The sequence below is a fragment of the Ranitomeya imitator genome, chromosome 1 (assembly GCF_032444005.1).
Source record: "Ranitomeya imitator isolate aRanImi1 chromosome 1, aRanImi1.pri, whole genome shotgun sequence".
Taxonomy (NCBI): domain Eukaryota; kingdom Metazoa; phylum Chordata; class Amphibia; order Anura; family Dendrobatidae; genus Ranitomeya; species Ranitomeya imitator.
Genome location: NC_091282.1, coordinates 1,015,454,963 through 1,015,476,427, shown reverse-complemented (window position 1 = coordinate 1,015,476,427; position 21,465 = coordinate 1,015,454,963). Strand labels below are relative to the sequence as shown.

The 21,465-nt window shown below is 41.1% G+C and overlaps 1 protein-coding gene across 1 annotated transcript in view; it reads right to left on the bottom strand.

Annotated features, from left to right (window-relative positions):
• Nucleotides 1-1,669: 1,669 nt before the first annotated feature.
• Nucleotides 1,670-21,465, bottom strand: part of MGST2 (microsomal glutathione S-transferase 2) — a 58,011-nt gene continuing 38,215 nt past the window's right edge. Inside the window, exons 2-5 of the mRNA XM_069743973.1 lie at nucleotides 11,946-12,045; nucleotides 7,818-7,888; nucleotides 6,143-6,224; nucleotides 1,670-3,459 (exon numbers count right to left, since the gene is read on the bottom strand). Coding sequence (XP_069600074.1) covers nucleotides 3,321-3,459; nucleotides 6,143-6,224; nucleotides 7,818-7,888; nucleotides 11,946-12,045 — 392 coding nt within the window. The 3' untranslated portion in view covers nucleotides 1,670-3,320. The remainder of the gene's footprint in view (nucleotides 3,460-6,142; nucleotides 6,225-7,817; nucleotides 7,889-11,945; nucleotides 12,046-21,465) is intronic.

Genomic DNA, 21,465 nt, shown 5'->3' with positions numbered 1-21,465 from the left:
CTACACACCCCACGTCCTGCAAGTATAGCCACTGTGGCTGTGTGCATGTGGGAAGGTAATGAATGCAATAAAGGGAGACACATCCTACCGCAAACAAGGGTGGAGATAAAGTGTGTCCCAGGAACCATATGTGTCTAACACCAAAAATCACTGTAGAAATCTCTCCTGGGACCACACATAAACCAAGGATCTTACCACATGAAGATGCCCCCTGGATTGGGCGCTACCCCCGACGCACGTTTCGCTGCCGTTATACTGCTTTCTCAAGGGGATGCTTTCTCAAGGGGATCCCCTTGAGAAAGCAGTATAACGGCAGCGAAACGTGCGTCGGGGGTAGCGCCCAATCCAGGGGGCATCTTCATGTGGTAAGATCCTTGGTTTATGTGTGGTCCCAGGAGAGATTTCTACAGTGATTTTTGGTGTTAGACACATATGGTTCCCTGGGACACACTTTATCTCCACCCTTGTTTGCGGTAGGATGTGTCTCCCTTTATTGCATTCATTACCTTCCCACATGCACACAGCCACAGTGGCTATACTTGCAGGACGTGGGGTGTGTAGGTTGTTTTGCCATTAGGAGGTATTTTTCTCCGCTCCTGGGGGTCGCTTAGGAGATTTAGGATCTTATTTGTGTCATATTTTGAGTATGGTTACATTTGGTCCACACTTTATATATATCTACATGTATGTCCCTCTGGTATGTTTCATTGGTGTTTTTTAATTGTGTGTTAATATTTTTTTTTTTTTACTAGTTTTTTAATAAATATATATCTTTTTCTAAAAACTCCCGTTGTCCTCCTATATGTATATAGTATGATGACAGTAAACTATTAAGAGGATAAACATTTTGATGGGAGGAGGAGTGCTTCTTTTAATCTGCATACGGTTTCAGAATTATGGGTCTTTATATTTAGTGCTAATTTTTATGGTCTTCTTCAAGGCGGCTTTGCTCACAAATTAATAATACAGGTACAAATAAATACACATCCCCAGAGAGTCATGTGAGCCATATCCGATCAGAAAAGACCATAAAATATTAGCACTATATGAAAATGCCCATAGCTCTGAAACTATATGGCCGCTTAAAAAAAATACTCAAGAGCAGAAAAAATAAATTAGTAGAAAAACTTGTCATTTTTGGTGCCAGGTCCTCATTAAGTCATGTCCATTCGCAATTAACCATATACCTTCAGTCAATCAGCAGTAAGGACTTCTGCGAGTCTTCAGTGTCCATCAGTGCCCTCTTTAGCCTTTTGGAGGGCAGTTTTGTAGCTGTAATGAGCCTATTAGAATAACATTTTTAGGGTATTACACAAACCTAATTTAAATACATCTCTAACAAGAAAAGGTTACTATAGAAACCTATATAGTAATATACAGTAGATACCTCCATTTATCCTACTGAAACTAACGTCTGCTGATACGGTTTTTCCAGACTAGGTACTTTCCACTTGAGCAATACGAATTGGACATCGATTTTGATTTTTGAGCAATTGTTGCCACACAACTAATATAAAGTAATCTCAGTACGGCAAGAGAAATATAATTGAGTGACAGTAGATGATTTTTGCTGCAATAATCTTGAGATAATTTTTAACGGTCTCCTCTATGTAAAGGTTCTTCTATGACGTTTCCTGAAAACCTGAAGTGAATACATTTATCCAATGTATCAGTTGATGCCAGAATAAATTCATTTAATGTATGTTGTATAACCACTAATGCATACAGGATTTTTACTTTTGTCACGTTCACAAATTAAAAATACATGAACTCAAAAATTATAGATAATGTAAAGGTTTCCTGAGAAGGGAAATATTTCCAAATGCCATGCATTACTAAAAGGGCCCCTCTAGTTCAGCCTTTCACTAACAGGTCCTTATATTAAGATCTAACTTTTATTTTATTTGGAAATTTGTATATATTTTTTTTATATAAAATATTACATATTTTAAGTTTATATATTGCCATGAATGTAAATTCTGTAAGTGGGTGAAGAAGAAAAAAAATATATAAAAATAAACTATGTGCCCGCTGAACTTATTCAGTATTGAATGATCCATTTTGTTGGTGTCTCAGACCCCTGATGACACAATGAATGTGGCGAAACATGTTGGGGAGGGAGGGTGCCCTAAGGACAGCAAATTATTGCTTTCAATATAGTATATTCTGTGCCTGCTCTTAATTACAAAGTAATATATGCTAATATCTAATAGGTAGGCATATAGTTGTTTTTTCTTCTTCACACACTTATAATTAATTATAATTAATTAAAATTAAAAAAGAACTATATAAGACCTGAGACAGCTACACAAGGTTTTCCATGTGGCCCTTTCAATAATTGCATGTAACCATTGTGAGTAACAGCACTGAATCAATGAAAATGCCATGAGGTAGAATACAAATTTTCAAGACTCTTGTTCTTCCTCCTTTATTAACTATTATTCAGACCCTCTTCTTCTACATTCATGAGGATGATGAACACTACGGCCCTGATTCAAGGTTTTTAAAGGGTATTCCCATCTCCAAGATCCTATCCCAATATATAGTAGGTGTAATAATAATAATAATAATATTAGCAAATACCTGAAATTAGAAATGTAGTATAGTTCTTCTGATTCACTATGTCTCTTACACCATGGGCAGGGCATTGTAGAAGCCTAGGTATCAATGGTTATGACCATTCATATAGTGACAGTTAGTTGTAAGTGGTCATAACCATTGGTATCTAAAATACTGCAATACCCTACACATGGAGTAAGCAACATAGCTTATCAGAAGAAATATACTATATGTCTAATTGGAGGTATTTGCTAATATTATTATTATTACTCCTGCTACGTATTGGGATAGGATCTTGGAGATGGAAATACACCTTTAATTCTCAAAAAGCTTCCTGAAAATTCATCGTTCTTGGTAGCTCGTCGACCTGTATAAACAAAAGGCGCTGCCGAGAATGATGTTCGATGTGCACAGAAAGATCTTTTAGCGATTGCATCGGAAGTGCGGTAGGCCTATCTAAACAATCTATTAAATGGCCGCCCATTGGTGGTTACTTAAAAACGTACGTCAGTAAGCGTAAACGCATCTTTAGACTGGTGACTGGAACTATGTAACCTGCAAACTCCCCTTGTTCAAAGCAAACCATTGCAACAAGAAAACTTGCAAACAATTTGGAGTTGATAGTAATCAAAATACCAGGCACCAAAATGCCATATAATAAATGTCAGTCTGTAAAAAAGTTACTACATGCATAAGATATTCTCAAAATAAGTCTAAAATGATAATAATGATTATAAAAAGCAACCATGTTGTCCTTCTCCTTAGCCTAGGACTCTGTGCCGGATTTTATTCAGTAGGTTCAGGTGAATGTATTTGTCCAGGAGACTGTTAGTGAGTCCCGTCACAGACATGACCAGCAGCAGAATCAGTGCCATCTTGCACACAGAGAATCCCTTGAGCCTAGTGGAAAAGTGACAAAACTGGTATTAGCCATATCCGATAACTGGACATATAACAAAGAAGAACTATGGTGACTACAGCCGCCACATCAATGACAGAATTAGATCTTGTTGCATGCTCATAGAAATAGATCACTGTGCCTCGATGGTGTTTCCAGATGCAAATTTTTAGAAAAGAACTAATATATACGAGAACCACATCTGATGTGTCACTGAATAAGGTCTCTATATGTTACACCTCTTAAGGAAAATATTCCACCAGTTTTAGCATTGTAAACTGGTCACATTATGGAATAATCTCTGCAGAGCTTAGTAAAGCTTGTTTTTTATTCTTTAATTTATCCTCTAGCTTATAAAGTTTGTTATAGTTCAACTGTGCGTTATATGCCTTTTGGGGCATGTAATTCTTCCCCTGCTTAATGTTGACAAATCATAAGAAGACAGCAACATACAGGGGTAAAAATAAAAAGAGTACGCACCAACAGTAGCTTAGAGCAGGCTTTCTCCTGTGTGAGACATGTAATGGCAGACAGTCTGATCTCCTCACTGGTCTCACTGCAGAGCTGTGCGTGATTACAAAGTGCTCAGAGTAGAGCAGAGATGAGTATGATCACATTTCAGCTTTCATCTCATAGCAACTGGTAGCAACAGCATGGCGGCACAGTGGTTAGAACTGCTGTTTTGCAGTGCTGGAGCTCTGGGTTTGAATTCCAGGACCACATCTGCAAGGTGTTTGCATGGGTTTTCTGCAGATACTCTGGTTTCCTGACACATCCCAAAAAATAATGATAGGGCGTTTAGATCCCCAATGGGGACAGTGATAATAATGTCTGTAAAGCGTTGTGGGGTATGATGGCGCTATATAAGCAAAGCATAATAATAGTAATAAAAAATAACCAATGTGGTGTGAGGGTGAATAAATCAGATTGAACTTTATCTAATTACAAACATGTCTGCAGCTGCAGCTCTCCCTGTCATGGTGCTGTCACATCTGCTGCGTCTCCTCCCACACACTGACTGCTGCGAGATGAAAGCTGAAAAGTGTTCATAATCTCTGATCTGCTCTCGGCAGTTGACAAGAAAGGCGCGGTGTACACTACATTTGTGGGCAATGCCAGATGCATACTCTCATGAGGTATACACCTGGCAGCAGGCATCCATCCATAAAGAGGCTAATAGAAAGTGCAGTCTACAGTACTTTCTATACAGTTAGGGTATGTGCACACGTCAGCATATTCTAGCAGAAATTTCCTGACAAAAACCGGACATTTCTGCCAGAAATCCGCATGCGTTTTTTTCGCATTTTTGATGCGTTTTTTGCAGAAACGTTAGATCGGCGCATACTGTCTATATGGAGGTGTAGTATAATACATGGACAAGCTATTGAAAGGGTCTGTGTCTCCCAAATTCTTGTTATATGTTGAGGAACGTCAGATAGCACATGTTTAACCCAAATGAGGTGTTTCACCTTAAAGGGACACTGTCACCTGAATTTGGAGGGAACAATCTTCAGCCATGGAGGCGGGGTTTTTGGGTGTTTGATTCACCCTTTCCTTACCCGCTGGCTGCATGCTGGCTGCAATATTGGATTGAAGTTCATTCTCTGTCCTCCATAGTACACGCCTACACAAGGCAATCTTACCTTGCACAGGCGTGTACTACGGAGGACAGAGAATGAACTTCAATCCAATATTGCAGCCAGCATGCAGCCAGCGGGTAAGGAAATGGTGAATCAAAAACCCCAAAACCCCGCCTCCATGGCTGAAGATTGTTCCCTCCAAATTCAGGTGACAGTGTCCCTTTAAAGAGAGGAAGCGGGCCATTCACAGACTGGAGGCAGACAGGGGGGCTGAGGAATCACAGAGAGGATGCAGAAAACTTCAGATGGTGATATAAAAGAACGACAAAGCGGATTTCTACACCAAAAGTATCAATATAATCAGTATTACAGCCCAATTACATCCATGTATTTACTTTACATTACAACATCGTGCTGACAGGTTCCCTTTAAAACATATGTCGGGAAAAACTCCCAAAGTCTACACTTTAAGCACACTTGCCAAGATATAGAAAACAGCTTATTGTGACTGCTGAAAATGCTGAGATTGTTTTTATGACGATAAAACCCCATTTAAAAAAAATATTTTCAAATGATACATGCAAGATAAAGCAGTAGCTCCACCAGTAGTAACAGGAAGATCGCAATGTGTGGTGATGTTGCAAACGTCTAGATCTAAGGGGATGTGCATACAGAATTGTTTTACGCATTTGTGGACTGAAAACTGAATCAAACCTCCAAATCCTCCTCAAAAACTCAAAACTGCTCAAAAACATAGAGGTTGTGCTCATTTATACAAACAGACTCTGTGCGACTTTGCATGTCTGCAGCAATAGGAGCCCCCCAAGAGTTTAGTTTGTAATGGCCTATACTGTCTCAATAATAATCCTATCGGCTCCCTCTAGTGGTAGATACACGTAGTTCGTGTGTTGTCTTTGTAATCTCTATCTACACAGGGATGTCTAATCAGTGCAGATAATTAGATCAGAAAAAAAGCCTAATTAATATAAATGATAATGGAAATATTTCCTTATATTTTTTATATCAAAAGTTTTGTGCTATTATTAGTCTCTAAATATGACACAACGGTATAACATAGAAATATTAGAGTGTTAAACCAACTTACCTGCCCTTAGCGGATTGAATATATCCATAAAAGTAGAGGTGACGTCCATAGATGTATAGTAAACCAAATAGCGAGGCTAGTTCTGAAACACAAGTCATATGTTCAGACATTAGCTGTGTATAACCAGCTTTAAGGGCTCATGCAGACGAGAGTATAAATAGGACTTCCGAATTTTGATTGGCTAGCACACGGACAGCACACAGACCCATGTTATTTACACCACTGTTCAGATGAACGATTTTTCTCTACATCCAATTGCCTGTGACAGCCATCCAATTTGGTACAAGAGCGTGCTGAAGCTGTTAGTGCTTTGATAGACAGTTTGGCTGTCCAATCTGAGACTGAGAGGCATGGCTGTCTCCAAGTGTTCATTATCCCAGGTGATTGCCATGCTACTTAACAGCTGTGTTTCCCGGACCTCTGCCAGACATACATTTAGCTAAGTGTGGTTTGTTCTCTCTGTGCCTTCTGTTCTGTATGTTGATCTTTTGTTGCCTGACCTTGGACCTTGTTCTGACCATCTGTCTGTTTAATCCCTTCTACTTTGATCTGCTATCCTCCTCGTATGCTGACCTCGGAATGTTACTTGACTACGCTTTTGTCTCCTCCTGTTTATGACCCTCCTGGCTTCTAACCTCAGACTTCTTGACTATCCTGACTCATAGCTCAGCTATGAGAAGTGACTAGTGTCATAGATATCACACGGACATCATACAGATGTCATATGGACGTAAAAAATGGAGAGGCGGATGAAAAACGGATGAAAATAAGAAAAAAGTAGTTCAAGTTTTCTGGATGAACCTCGGCGGATTTCTCATGCACCTATCTGCATGGGCCCTTCAAGGGGTTTCTCATCTTGATTTAATTCAGAACAGCATGCACCAGGCTGTAAAAACAAAGCATAGTCACTCACTGATCCCTATCACTCCTCCCTATCCAGTCTCTGAAGCTCCTTTCTCAGCCTGCAAATGACTGCTGCAGCCAATCACTAGGAGCAGCACAGGCCTTACAGCTAAAACCAATCATTAACTGTATCAGTGTTGTGTTGGTCACAACTGTGTCCAATAATTGGCCCCAGTGGTCATATCGCCATCAGGTTTAGATAGGGATCACTGAGAGTTTGGCTGCAGCTGTCACAAGTCTATCCCGCAAAGGAATCAAACAGATTGTCAAGGCAATTAGCAACAATAGAAGAAAACCATTCGAGTTTGGTAATGTGGAATATATTTTTTTTTACTTTCCTTTTTTTTTTTTTTTTTAAATATCAGGGATGGAAATCCCCTTTAAAAAGACATATCAAATTCGAAAAACCGACTGCTAAGCGCAGAAGTGAGCCTACCCTAATGCATGCAATATTCTTGCCTTATAGAGATGGGGAATTTTTTTTAACTACGTCTTTGACTAAAGTAATTAGAGTCAATTTCGCTATTTACAAATTAGATGTCTCCACTTCTGTTTTCTGGATTTTCATCTAATTTCCTTGAGATGCTGAAGAGCCTTGTTATGCTATAGGAATATTGAACGTCACAATATTACAGACAGATTTGACATGTTAAAACGTTTACAACATGTGTACCTTATGAAACTGAGCTGTGGAATGACAGTCAATCTAATCATACACTCTCCTGATAATATAACATTTACTGCATTTACAATCTCAAGAAAGGTAAATTACCTTGATTAAAGAACCAGCCTGCAACCCAAAGATCAACCAAAAATGTTGCATAAAATTCAATACAGTTTTGTCTGCAAAAGAGTATATAGTTATATATTAGTAGATTATATGGCTGTACATTACAAGTATATACTAATCGGTTATCATTTAAGTAGAAAATAAATGTCAGCCAAATATTATAAAGTATACATACCATGTGAACATTTCCACATTACACCCACAAACTTAAATTTATTTTATTGGGATTTTATGTGATATATCAATACAAAATACCGTAGTATTTGTGAAGTATAAAGGAAATGAGACATGGTTTTCTAAATATTTGTAAAAAATAAATCTGAAAATTGCGCTGTGTATTTGTATTCAGCCCCCCTGAGTCACTTCTTTGTAAGACCGGCTTTTACTGCAATTCCTGCTGCACAACTTTTGGAGTATGTCTCTAGCAGCTTTTCACATCCAGACAGGCTCGGACTGGCCCACCGGAGAAGCGGAGGATTCTCCAGTGGGCCCAGGCACTGACACCTGCTGGCATACTGGCCAGCAGCTGCCTAGGGCCCCCACTCCTCCAGGGGCCCCCAGCCAGTGGCTATGGGGCCCCTGAGTCAAGGGGGCCCGCCCTGTGCCAGTAGCAGCAGCTGGAGACAGGATCCTGTCCCCGCTGCTAAAGCAAAATGAATATTCACGCTTCCCCACGCCCCTATGGCGTGGAGAGGTGTGAATACCATTTCTCTTTAATAGCAGGCAGCGTTAGCTGCAGGCTGCAGCTAACACTGCCCGCATGTAAAGCCCCACCACCACACACACACACACAGCACCGTACACACACACCGCACACACACAGCACCGCACACATACACACACATGCAGGCACACAGACTCACAGAGCAGCTCACCTCCCGGCATCCTGTTTCCGGTCTGAGATAGCCCAGCTGGGTGACATCATCATCCAGTGTGCTGTCTCAGACAGAAAGCTTCCAGTGAGGAAGAGGCTGCTGGTATGAGCTGCTGCGGGGAGGTGACCTTTGCTGTGTGCCTGCGTGTGTGTGAGAGTGTGTGTATTCCTGCGTGTGTGTGTGTGTGAGTGTGTGCCTGCATGTGTGTGAGTGTGTGTGTGCCTGCATGTGTGTGAGAGTGTGTGTGTGTGTGCCTGCGTGTGTGATGAGCTGCGGTGAGGTGTGAGTGTGTGTGTGCCTGCATGTGTGTGAGTGTGTGTGCCTGCGTGTGTGTGTGGTGGTGAAGGACAATGATATTGGTGGGGGGAGACAATGATGGAGGTGATGGGCAATGATGGTGGTGGGGGAGACAATGATGGAGGTGATGGGCAATGATGGTGGTGGTGGTGGGGAGGCAATGATGTAAGTGATGGGCAATGATGGTGGGGGAGACAATGATGGAAGTGATGGGCAATGATGGTGAGAAAGGGAATGATGGAGGTGATGGGCAATGATGGTGGGGTAGGCAATGATGGAGGTGATAGGCAATGATGGTGGGGAGGCAGTGATGGAGGTGATGGGCAATGATGGTGGTGGGGAGGCAGTGATGGAGGTGATGGGCAATGATGGAGGTGATAGGCAATGATGGCTGGGAGGCAATAATGGAGGCGATGGGCAATGATGGTGGTGGGGGGAGGCAATGATGGAGGTGATGGGCAATGGTGGTGGTAGGAGGCAATGATGGAGGTGATTAAATGGTCAATGATGGTTGTTGGGAGAGGCAATGATGGAGGTGATGGGCAATGATGGTGGTGGGAGAGGCAATGATGGAGGTGATGATATGGTGGGGGAGGAGGCAATGATGCAGGTGGTGGAATGGGCAGTGATGGAGGTGGTTGGGGAGAATGATAGGGGTGGAGGGGAGAAGGCAATGATGGAGGTTGTGATGAGGACAATGATGGAGGTGGAGAGGGGCTGCATTATACTTTGAGGGGGCTACATTATATTCTGTGGGGGGACTGCATTATTCTCAGGGGACTACATTATATTATGGGGAGCTACATCATACTATGTGAGGGGGCTACAATATACTCTATGGGGGGGCTGCATTATATTCTGTGGAGGGCTGCATTATACTATATGAGGGGGGGCTGCATTATACCCTATGAGGGTGCTACATCATATTCTATGGTGGGGACTGCGTTATACCTGAGGGGGTTGCATTATATTTTGTGGGGTGCTGGATTATATTCTATGAGAGGGGACTGTATTATATTTTATGAGGGGGCTACCCCAACCTTTGCTACATAATTAAGACGTGAACTACCTTATATTATACCCTTATATTAGCGCTTTTTACGGCACAATTGGTGGTCTTGTATCTATTTCTATGTAGCTACATAGTGGGCCCCAAGAATAATTTTCTCTGGTGGGCCCAAGGTGCTCCAGTCCGGTGCTGCATCCAGAGGTTGAAATTTTTGCCCATTCTTCTTTGAAAACTAACTTTATCTCAATAAGATTGGATGCAGAGCGTCTTTGAACAGTAATATTTAAGTCTTGCCAGATTCTCAATGGGATTTAGGTCTTGGACTGTGACTGGGCCATTTAGCCACATGATTATGCTTTGATCTAAATGATTCCATTGTAGCTCTAGCAGTATGTTGAGGGTCGTTGTCCTGCTCGAAGGTGAACCTACGACTCAGTCTGAAGGCTTTTGTAGCCTTTAGCAGGATTTCTCCAGGATTGCCCTTTAATTAGCACCATCTATCTTCCAATCAACTGTGACTAGTTTTCATGTCACTGCTGAAAAAAAGCATCTCTATGGCATGATGCTGCCACCACCATTTTTGTTGGTGGGGATGGTGTTTTCAGGGTGATGTGCAGTGTTAGTTTTCCACCACACTTAGTGTTTTGCGTGTAGCCCAAAAAGTTCTACTTTGGTCTCATCAAACCAGAGCATATGCTTCTACATGCTGGCTGATGGCATCTTTTCCAATCTGCAAACGAGACTTCTTATGGTCTGCTTTCACAAATGGCTTTCTTCTTGCCATTGTTCCATAAAGACCAGATTTGTGGAGTGAACAACTAATAGTTGTACTTTGTACAGAATTTCCCACCTGAGCTGTGGATCTCTGCAGCTCCTGCAGAGTGACCATGGGCCTCTTGGCTGATTCGCTAATTGGTTCTCTCCTTGCTTAGGATGTCAGTTTAGGTAGATGGTTATGTCTTGGTAGATTTGCAGTTGTGGTATACTCCTTCCATTTTTGAATGAATGATGGATTGAACAGTGCTTCGAGTGATCTTCAGAACTTCAGCGCTATTTTTTTTTATACCCTAACCCTGCTTTACTCTTCTCCACAACTTTATCCCTGACTTGTCTGGTGTGTTCTTAGGCTTTAATGATGCTGTTTGACCCCTCATGATTTTCAAACAAACTTCACTGGCATTCACAGAACAGCTGTAGTTATATACAATATACAGCATGTCCTGTATTAAAGCAAGTCACATGTAGTGTATTATCCACACAATTAAGGGCATAACTACAGTGGATGCAAGGCCCTGGAACCTAAGGGGCCCCAAAAGATTGCAATAGCTCATAATGGAAGATCAGATCTATTAAAGAATTGGGAACCACGTTGGACATTTTACATTGGGGCTCTGGAGCTTCACACAATACAATTTTTTTCTTACTTCTAATGAAATGTCTCCACTTACACTACATTGTAGAACAAGTACCAGACACAGAATTTCACCAGTGGATCTTAACAATTTGGGTTTTACATGTTGTGTGCCTTGGTTCCTCAGCCTGTGGCTCAGTCACATGTTGCTCTCAGACCCCATGTATGTGGTGGAGTTGGGAGAGCTAGTGGTCAGTATAGTCAGCGTTGCATGGCCAGCTTTTTAGCTAAGTTCACATCTGCAGTTAAAATTCTGTTTTTCTCTTCCATCATAAGACTGAAAAATTAAGGTTCAATGCAATGATTGATCTCTCACATGATGGAAAAACCAATGGTCATTGATAATAATGGGATATGTCAAGTTCTGTCAAGGATTACTTCATTTTGTTAGATTAATAGTGCAGTATGATGGAGGAGCCTTCAACATAGAAGTGAATCTAGTCTTACATAGGAGCAAAGTGAATAAAACTAAGAAATTATCTGAAATGCTTGTTTCTCCATTAGTACCAATTACATACTGTGCTCTGAAGGTCCTCTCAAACTCCGGGTTTCCGCTGACGGCTGGAGGTATCACCCTGTGCTTTATTCTGGACTTTCCCACCAGGTTTGCAAAATATGCTGCAATAAAATTTAAAGGGGTTAACAAAGTTACATATTTTATACCCTGCTATACAATGGTGCTGTTGTTTGCGTGAATAGTTGTTTAGAAAGGAACATATCTATTGAAATTTGAATATTTAGTACGCAAAGTGTCTCTTCAGAGAGGAAGAGAACTAGAACTCTAGTGCCACCTATTGGAAGTAGCAATCCTAAAAGTCAATGTTGACCATTTACCGAGCCTTGTCACATGACTTAGGATAATAGTTTATTTAATATTTAGTACTAAATGCAAGGGCACATGGCGCCATCCTCCACAGAAGCAATGTGTGATCAGAAATGTACCCCTTAGGCCGGGTTCACATTGCGTTAGCAGCAGCCCGTTCAGCACATACGCTAATGGGCTGCTGTAACGCAAGTGCCGACGTTTACATTGCGCTAGCAGTGACAGACCCGGAAATGCTGCAGCCCGCATCTCTGGGTCCGTCACTCGATGACGGCACATCCCTAGCGCACGCCCATTGTGGCTGTGCGCTAGCGATGCATCCGACATTGCAGTCAATGGCGGCCTTAACGGACTACGTTACAGCACATTTATGCCGCGGTGTAACGTAGTCCATCTAACGGACTGCCAGGATGCAATGTGAACCAAGCCTTAACGACCAGAGTTATTTTTGTTTTTGCATTTTCATTTTTTGCTCCCATTCTTCCCAGAGCCATAACTTTTTTTATTTTTTGGTCAAAATGGCCATGTGAGGGCTTGTTTTTTGTGGTACTTTTTGTTGTACTTTTTGAAGGACACTATTGGTTTTAACATATAGTCTAGTGGAAAATGGGTAAAAAATTCCAAGTGTGGTGAAATTGCAAAAAAAGTGCAATCCCACAGTTTTTTTTTTTACTGTGTTCATTAAATGCTAAAACTGATCTGCCACTATGATTCTCCAGGTCGCTACAAATTCATAGACACCAAACATGTCTAGGTTCTTTTTTATTTAAGTGGTGAAAAAAATGTCAAAGCTTGTTAAAAAAAATAAAAAAAGAAAACAAATTGCGCCATTTTCAGATACTCGTAGCGTCTCAATTTTTTGTGATCTTGGGTTGGGTGAGAGCTTATTTTTTGCAAGCTGATGTTTTTACTGACACCATTTTGGTGCAGACATGATCTTTTGATCGGCCGTTATTGCATTTTAATGCAATGTTGCGGCAACCAAACCTAATTCTGGCGTTTTTACTTTTTTTTCGTTACAGTTTAATGATCAGGTTAATTTTTTTTTTATATTGCTAGATGGGGCGATTCTGAACGTGGCGATACCAATATGTGTATATTTGATTATTTTATTGTTTTATTTTGAATGGCGCGAAAGGGGGGTGATTTGATCTTTTAATTTTTACTATTGGCATGCTTCAATAGTCTCCATGGGAGACTAGAAGCTGCAGTTGTCCAATTGGCTCTGCTACATACAGGCGATGATCAGATTATCGGTAAATAGCAGAAGTGCTCACTTGCTGGTTGTCATGCCGACCCATTGGCGATCATGTGACGGGGTCACCGATGAGTGGGTTTAGTGACGCGTTTCCAGTAAGGGCAAATTAAATGCCGCTGTCAAAGATTGACCGGGGCACTTAACTAGTTAACAGCTGTAGGTGGATCGTGATTACACCCGCGGATGTTGTAGGAACATGTCAGCTGTATATATATCAGCTGTCATGTACCCGGAAAGGTACGGGCTCAACGCTGGAGCCCGCACCAAACAGGGGGAGTCCGACATCGGCGTACTATTACGCCCGATGCCGGAAAGGGGTTAAATGGTGTCTATTATTTACAATTATTTTTGATATGTTATAAAGATTTAAACATGCTGCCAATCAGTGAAGTTCAAGGACCTGAGACCCACACCTATCACTTTAAACACAGACAGAGTATTACACTTGCGAGTGAAATCTCAGCATGCTGCGATTGTCCGCGTATGTCAGCTGAGCAATGCCAATGCAAGTCTATGGGTGCGAGAAAAAAAAAATTGCACAGCACACAGACCACGCGTGTGACTTGCGAGAAATTCTCAGGCATTGGGCAGGTGACTGGAAAGGCTCAGCCGTTCTTTGCTTATTTTGCAAATGTGTGAGAAAATCTCACCATAGGGATGATATACGGATGACACACGGATATTTTTTTGAGAAAAAAACGCATCCTGGCACTGCACACGGATGAGATACGGATCACCATACGGAGAACATTTGTGCGATTCTCGGCAGACAAAATCGGACAGATTTTTTATACATTGTGTGTGACTCCAACAGTTTGCCCAGGGTACCTACAAAAATTGCAATATAATACTGCCTAAATTGATATATTGTTCAGTGATATATTGCTTAAAATATTACTTTTCAAAAGGAGGTGAGCAAAGTTTGGGCACCCCAGGTCAAAATTACTGTTATTGTGAACAGTTAAATAACTTGAAGATGAAATGATCTTTTTTTTTTTTTTTTCTTTACATCTTTTACATTTTAAAATTTACAAAAAGGAAAATGGGCCAATGCATAGTTAGTACCTAGTAGAATCCTCTTTTGAAAATATCACAGCTTGCAATCTTTTTTGTAGCCACCCAAGAGTCTTTCAATTCTTGTTTGAGGGATTTTCATCCATTTTTCCTTGGAAAATTCTTCCAGTTCTTTGAGATTCCTGGGTGGTCTTGCATTCACTGCCATTTTCAGGTCTAGCCACAGATTTTCAATGATTTTCAGATCGGGGACTGTGAGGGTCATTGTAAAACCTTCAGCTTGTTCCTTTATAGGTAGTCTATTATGGCTTTTGACTTGTGTTTTGGCTCATTATCCTTTTGTAGAAGCCATCCTCTTTTCTACTTCAGCTTTTTTACAGATGGTGTTATGTTTGCATCAAGAGTTTGTTGAACTTTCATTGAATCCATTCTTCCCTCCACCCGTGAAATGTTCCCAGTGCCACTGGCTGCAACACAACTCCAAATCATGACTAATCCACTCCCATGCTTAATGGCTGGCGAGATGTTCTTTTCCTGAAATTCTGTTCCCCTTTTTTCTCCACACATACCTTTGATCATTGTGGCCAAAGAGTTCTATTTTAACCTCATCAGTCCACAGGACTTATTCGCAAACGCATTAGGCTTGTTTAGATGTTCTTTTGCAAACTTCCTATGCTGTATTCTATGGTGAGGACACAGGAGGGGTTTTCTTCTGATGACTCTTCCATGAATGCCGTAATTGTGCAGGTGTCTTTGAATAATGGAACAATGTACCACAACTTCAGAGTCTGTTAAGTCTTTCTGATGGTCTTTTGCAGTCAAGCTGGGGTTCTTAATAGCCTTTCTAGCAATCATACGAGCACCTCTCACTGAAATTTTGCTTGGTCTTCCAGACCTTATCTTGACCTCCACTCTTCCTGTTAACTGCCATTTCTTAATTACATCTTGAACTGAGGAAAAGGCAACTTGAAAACGCTTTGCTATCTTCTTATAGCCTTCTCCTGCTTTGTGGTCCTTCATCATTTTCATTTTCAGAGTGCTAGGCAGCTGCTTGGCAGAATCCATTGCTGCTGCTTTTCGACAAAAAGTTAGAGGAGGCTGGGTTTTTACAAAGTTGGGAAATTTTCATCATCTGGCCTTACTAACAATGATAGTGAACAAGCCATAACCCTAACAGGCTAATTAAGGTCTGAAACCTTGGTCAAAGGTATCCGAGCATACAAATCACCAAGGGTGCCCAAATGTTTGTATCAGCCCATTTACCTTTTTAGAATTTTTAAAATATGAAAAATGACAATATTTTTTTTTGCCTAGAATACAAAGGAAATGTGTCATTTTTACCTCTAGGCCTTTTAGAGATCATTTCATCTTCAACTTGCTTAACTGTTCCCAATAACAGTAATTTTGACCGGGGTGCCCAAACTTTTACATACCAATGTAAAACATCACTGACAGTAGGTGGTAGACGCGACTTACCTACTCCCCCTCCCTGCACATTAACCTCAGCTTTAAATGCTATTACTCACCATTTAGAAAGAGTGTTACACCATAGTCATGTGCAGATATAATTATATGATACCAACAAATAACCCAGGCATGTGTGAACCATAGTTAACAAAGAAGTGTTACACAACAAAGTGTCTCTATAATATATTTTCTTTATTTTTGTTTATTGATATTTGTGTTAAAAAATTAGTTAAAAAATAGGAAAGATGCGGAACAAGATATAGATAGAGGGAGCGGAATTCTTGAAGTAGGATTTTGCATGGAGGTAAATATCATAACATGCTATAATTTCACATGAATATATTAATAGGACATGATTTCATACTATAAAAAATCTTAGGTTTAAAGTGCATAATAAATAGAAAATAACAAATTACGTAATATACAAATTGAAATAAGAAACTTATAATCAATTGTATCTATTGCACAGAACCATAAGAAACACAATATGCAAATCTATCAAGTAAATGTATGCATTCTGTTATATTTTATAGGTAATAAGTATTTGTCCTTTCTTTTCACAAATTATTACATTCCACATGAAAATCAGTTCAAAGTTGTAAAGTGCTAATTAAGGTGCATATGAAAGTAGCCAAAAGCAGACCAAGATATAAGCTGGCTCCACAATACAAACTATTGCAAACCTAATTATGTATCCATGGGAACAATATAATGAACCTAAGCTGTAAGATGCCAAAGAAAGCATGTAAAAGCCAAAGTTATTACCTGAAGTTATAAGCAATTAAAAGTAGTAGTGCAGTCCGGTCCCTCTGCCTCGACGCGCACGTTTCACCCTGCTTCATTGGGATGACTACTTTAGGCCTCATTCACATATCCGTTTTTCGAGTATGAGTGCTAGCCATGTAAGGCCGGGATCACACATACGCGAGATACGGCCGAGTCTTGCAGGTGAAATCCCTCCTCTGGCGTCGGCACTTAGGAGCGGAGCGTGCAGCTCCATGTATTGCTGTGCAGCTGCACGCTCCACTCCGGAGTGCCGGCGCCAGAGGAGGGATTTCACCTGCGAGACTCAGCCGTATCTCGCGTATGTGTGATCCCGGCCTTACACTCATACTTGTGAAGTCTATGGGGCTATTTTAATGTCCATGACTTTCTAGAGGCAGAGTGGTCAGTTCAAAATCGCAGTGACATGTCTGATTTTGATCCCAGAGTCGGTCAAAATTGGTAATGCAAGTCAATGAGTCCGTGAAATTAAATCAGATCGCACTCGTATGCCGTCAGAGTTCGATCCGATTTTCATTTAGGAAAAAAATACAGATTTTTTATTCACGTATGAGAAAAACTGATGACACTTGGACCAAACTCTGATGACTCTCAGTCGAAACTCTGACTGAAAAACAATCGATCAGTTTCTCTTGTGCGTGAAAAAATGGACGTCTGAGTGAAGCCTTAGGCTGCCGTCACACTATCAGTATTTGGTCAGTATTTTACATCAGTATTTGTAAGCTAAAACCAGAAGAACAATCAGAGGAAAAATATAATAGTAACATGTCACCACTTCTGTATTTATCACCCACTCCTGGTTTTGGCTTACAATTACTAAAATAAAATACTGACCAAATACTGATAGTGTGACGGCAGCCTAAGACCGGGATCACACATAGCGAGATATGGCCGAGTCTCGCAGGTTAAAACCAAGCTCTGGCACCGGCACTCTGGAGCGGAGCGTGCGGCTCCATGTATTGCTATGTGGCTGCACGCTCCGCTCCGGAGTGCCGGTGCCAGAGCTTGGTTTTATCCTGCGAGACTCGGCCATATCTCGCTGTAGGGTGACTCCGGCCTTAGAATCAAGGTTCAAGCTTAACATTTTGAAGCTGCATTTTTAGTGCTAAATTTGGGATTTTCCACGAGAGTAGACAATGTCTGTTATTTCCTCCAGATAAATTGCAACCACATTTATGACAAAACTGCACAAAAGTTGAATGGAATTAATTTGTATTTCTACCGTGGTGCTCACTTTTCGGTTTTGGTGGATCTTTTGAGTCACATTGTTTTATTAAAGAGATTTATAACAAATGATTTGGTGGTTTTTTTTTTGTTTATTTTATAGTATAAATATTTGAAGTGAGTTTTCAACAGTTTTCCATACGACTCGGATATTCTTTTATGCAGAAAACATTTATTATTCATGAGCCTTTTGTTTCCATTTTCCACTGCAAACTGGCTTTGGCATATTGTTGAAGTGTTATTATATTGTGATTTGTTTATGAGGTGTTTCATTTGTCTTGTATTTTGAATTGTAATATCAGTTGAATAAAAACATCTCAAAATCATTTTGTGAACCATCGACCAATGTTGTGTCTGCCACGTGGTGGTTACACCTTTTGACCACTGTCTATTTGACCGCAGTTTCATCTGTCTCTTTGCAACGGTAATACTTGTGACTTTACAATTCATACTGTGACTTTTTGCATCTCTGTTCCATCTCTAATATCTTGGGGACATGGTGAATTGTACAATCATTTGGACACTGATCATACTTCAGATAAAATCATAGGAGCCCTCATACTATGGGGTTTTGTTTAAACACTACTGGGGGTAATGCTAAAAATGTATTGTAGGTCAGGCGGCAGTAGCATTAACAACATGTATCATCTATTGGCAAGAGAGTGAACCTGTCAGCAGGATTGTGCACAGTAACCTACAGACAGTGTCCGCACACCTCCCAATCGTCCCGTATTCCGCAGGGCAGTCCCGATTTTGACAATCTGCCCCACGGTCATGGGCGGGACCGTATTTGTCCCGCACTGCAGAGCCACAGATACCTCCACCCGCAAAGAGCTGCACACCACATTTATGGCTGCCGCTGCTCTGTGCACACAGGACCTGTGATGAGGTCACAGGAGGGGAGGAATCAGGGGTCACTGTTGTGAATTCCGTTCTTGGGCTCCCTCTGGTGGTTGTAAGTGGTACTTTTGTGAGTTCTGCTCTTGGGCTCCCTCCTGTGGTTTCAAGTGGTATGGCTGCTCCTTGGAGTTAGCTGTCAGCAGCTGCTTTCACTGATCGTCTTTTCTGCTCGGCTATTTATGCCTGGCTCTTTCTTCAGCCAGTGCCACTTGTAAATGGTTCCTGGTTGGATTCACATCTCTTTGGATTTCCCTGTTATCCTGACCAGTTCAGCAAAGCTGAAATCACCAACCACACAACTGAAGAACCGATATCAAATCTTTGTAGAGGATGAAGATGGCACACCCAAGAATGAAGCAATACCAGCAAGCAAAAAAGAAAAGGGCACACAGCAACAAGTGACAGCAAAAAGTACAGCCAAGAAGCAACGAAGAGTGGTGGTGGTGGGAGACTCACTACTGAGAGGCACAGAAGCAGCCATCTGCAGACCGGACATAACTGCAAGAGAAGTATGCTGCCTTCCAGGTGCGATGATCAAGGATGTGACCGATAGGATACCAAAGCTCTTCAGCTCCAAGGACGTCCACCCATTTCTTCTGATACATGTTGGCACCAATGACACGGCAAGGAAGGACCTACCGACAATCTGCAAGGACTTTGAAGAGTTGGGGAAGAAAGTAAAGGAACTGGATGCACAGGTAGTTTTTTCTTCTATCCTTCCAGTAGACGGCCATGGCACCAGGAGATGGAACAGGATCCTTGATGCAAACAACTGGCTAAGACGATGGTGCAGACAACAAGGATTCGGATTCCTGGACCACGGTGTGAATTACTTGTACGATGGACTCCTCGCCAGAGACGGACTACACCTCAACAAACCTGGGAAACACACATTCGCCAGAAGACTCGCTACACTCATCAGGAGGGCGTTAAACTAGAAGAAGAGGGGACGGGAAGAAAAACATTAGACTCGAACAAAGACGACCCAGGAAAACATACTCAGAAGGGAGGTAAGAACATTTCTAAAACAATCCACAGTGAGGAGATTGGAACAAAACAAAATCCTCTGAACTGCATGCTCGCAAACGCCAGAAGCCTGACAAACAAGATGGAAGAACTAGAAGCAGAAATATCTACAGGTAACTTTGACATAGTGGGAATAACCGAGACATGGTTAGATGAAAGCTATGACTGGGCAGTTAACTTACAGGGTTACAGTCTGTTTAGAAAGGATCGTAAAAATCGGAGAGGAGGAGGGGTTTGTCTCTATGTAAAGTCTTGTCTAAAGTCCACTCTAAGGGAGGATATTAGCGAAGGGAATGAGGATGTCGAGTCCATATGGGTTGAAATTCATGGAGGGAAAAATGGTAACAAAATTCTCATTGGGGTCTGTTACAAACCCCCAAATATAACAGAAACCATGGAAAGTCTACTTCTAAAGCAGATAGATGAAGCTGCAACCCATAATGAGGTCCTGGTTATGGGGGACTTTAACTACCCGGATATTAACTGGGAAACAGAAACCTGTGAAACCCATAAAGGCAACAGGTTTCTGCTAATAACCAAGAAAAATTATCTTTCACAATTGGTGCAGAATCCAACCAGAGGAGCAGCACTTTTAGACCTAATACTATCTAATAGACCTGACAGAATAACAAATCTGCAGGTGGTTGGGCATTTAGGAAATAGCGACCACAATATTGTGCAGTTTCACCTGTCTTTCACTAGGGGGACTTGTCAGGGAGTCACAAAAACATTGAACTTTAGGAAGGCAAAGTTTGAACAGCTTAGAGATGCCCTTAATCTGGTAGACTGGGACAATATCCTCAGAAATGAGAATACAGATAATAAATGGGAAATGTTTAAGAACATCCTAAATAGGCAGTGTAAGCGGTTTATACCTTGTGGGAATAAAAGGACTAGAAATAGGAAAAACCCAATGTGGCTAAACAAAGAAGTAAGACAGGCAATTAACAGTAAAAAGAAAGCATTTGCACTACTAAAGCAGGATGGCACCATTGAAGCTCTAAAAAACTATAGGGAGAAAAATACTTTATCTAAAAAACTAATTAAAGCTGCCAAAAAGGAAACAGAGAAGCACATTGCTAAGGAGAGTAAAACTAATCCCAAACTGTTCTTCAACTATATCAATAGTAAAAGAATAAAAACTGAAAATGTAGGCCCCTTAAAAAATAGTGAGGAAAGAATGGTTGTAGATGACGAGGAAAAAGCTAACATATTAAACACCTTCTTCTCCACGGTATTCACGGTGGAAAATGAAATGCTAGGTGAAATCCCAAGAAACAATGAAAACCCTATATTAAGGGTCGCCAATCTAACCCAAGAAGAGGTGCGAAACCGGCTAAATAAGATTAAAATAGATAAATCTCCGGGTCCGGATGGCATACACCCACGAGTACTAAGAGAACTAAGTAATGTAATAGATAAACCATTATTTCTTATTTTTAGGGACTCTATAGCGACAGGGTCTGTTCCGCAGGACTGGCGCATAGCAAATGTGGTGCCAATATTCAAAAAGGGCTCTAAAAGTGAACCTGGAAATTATAGG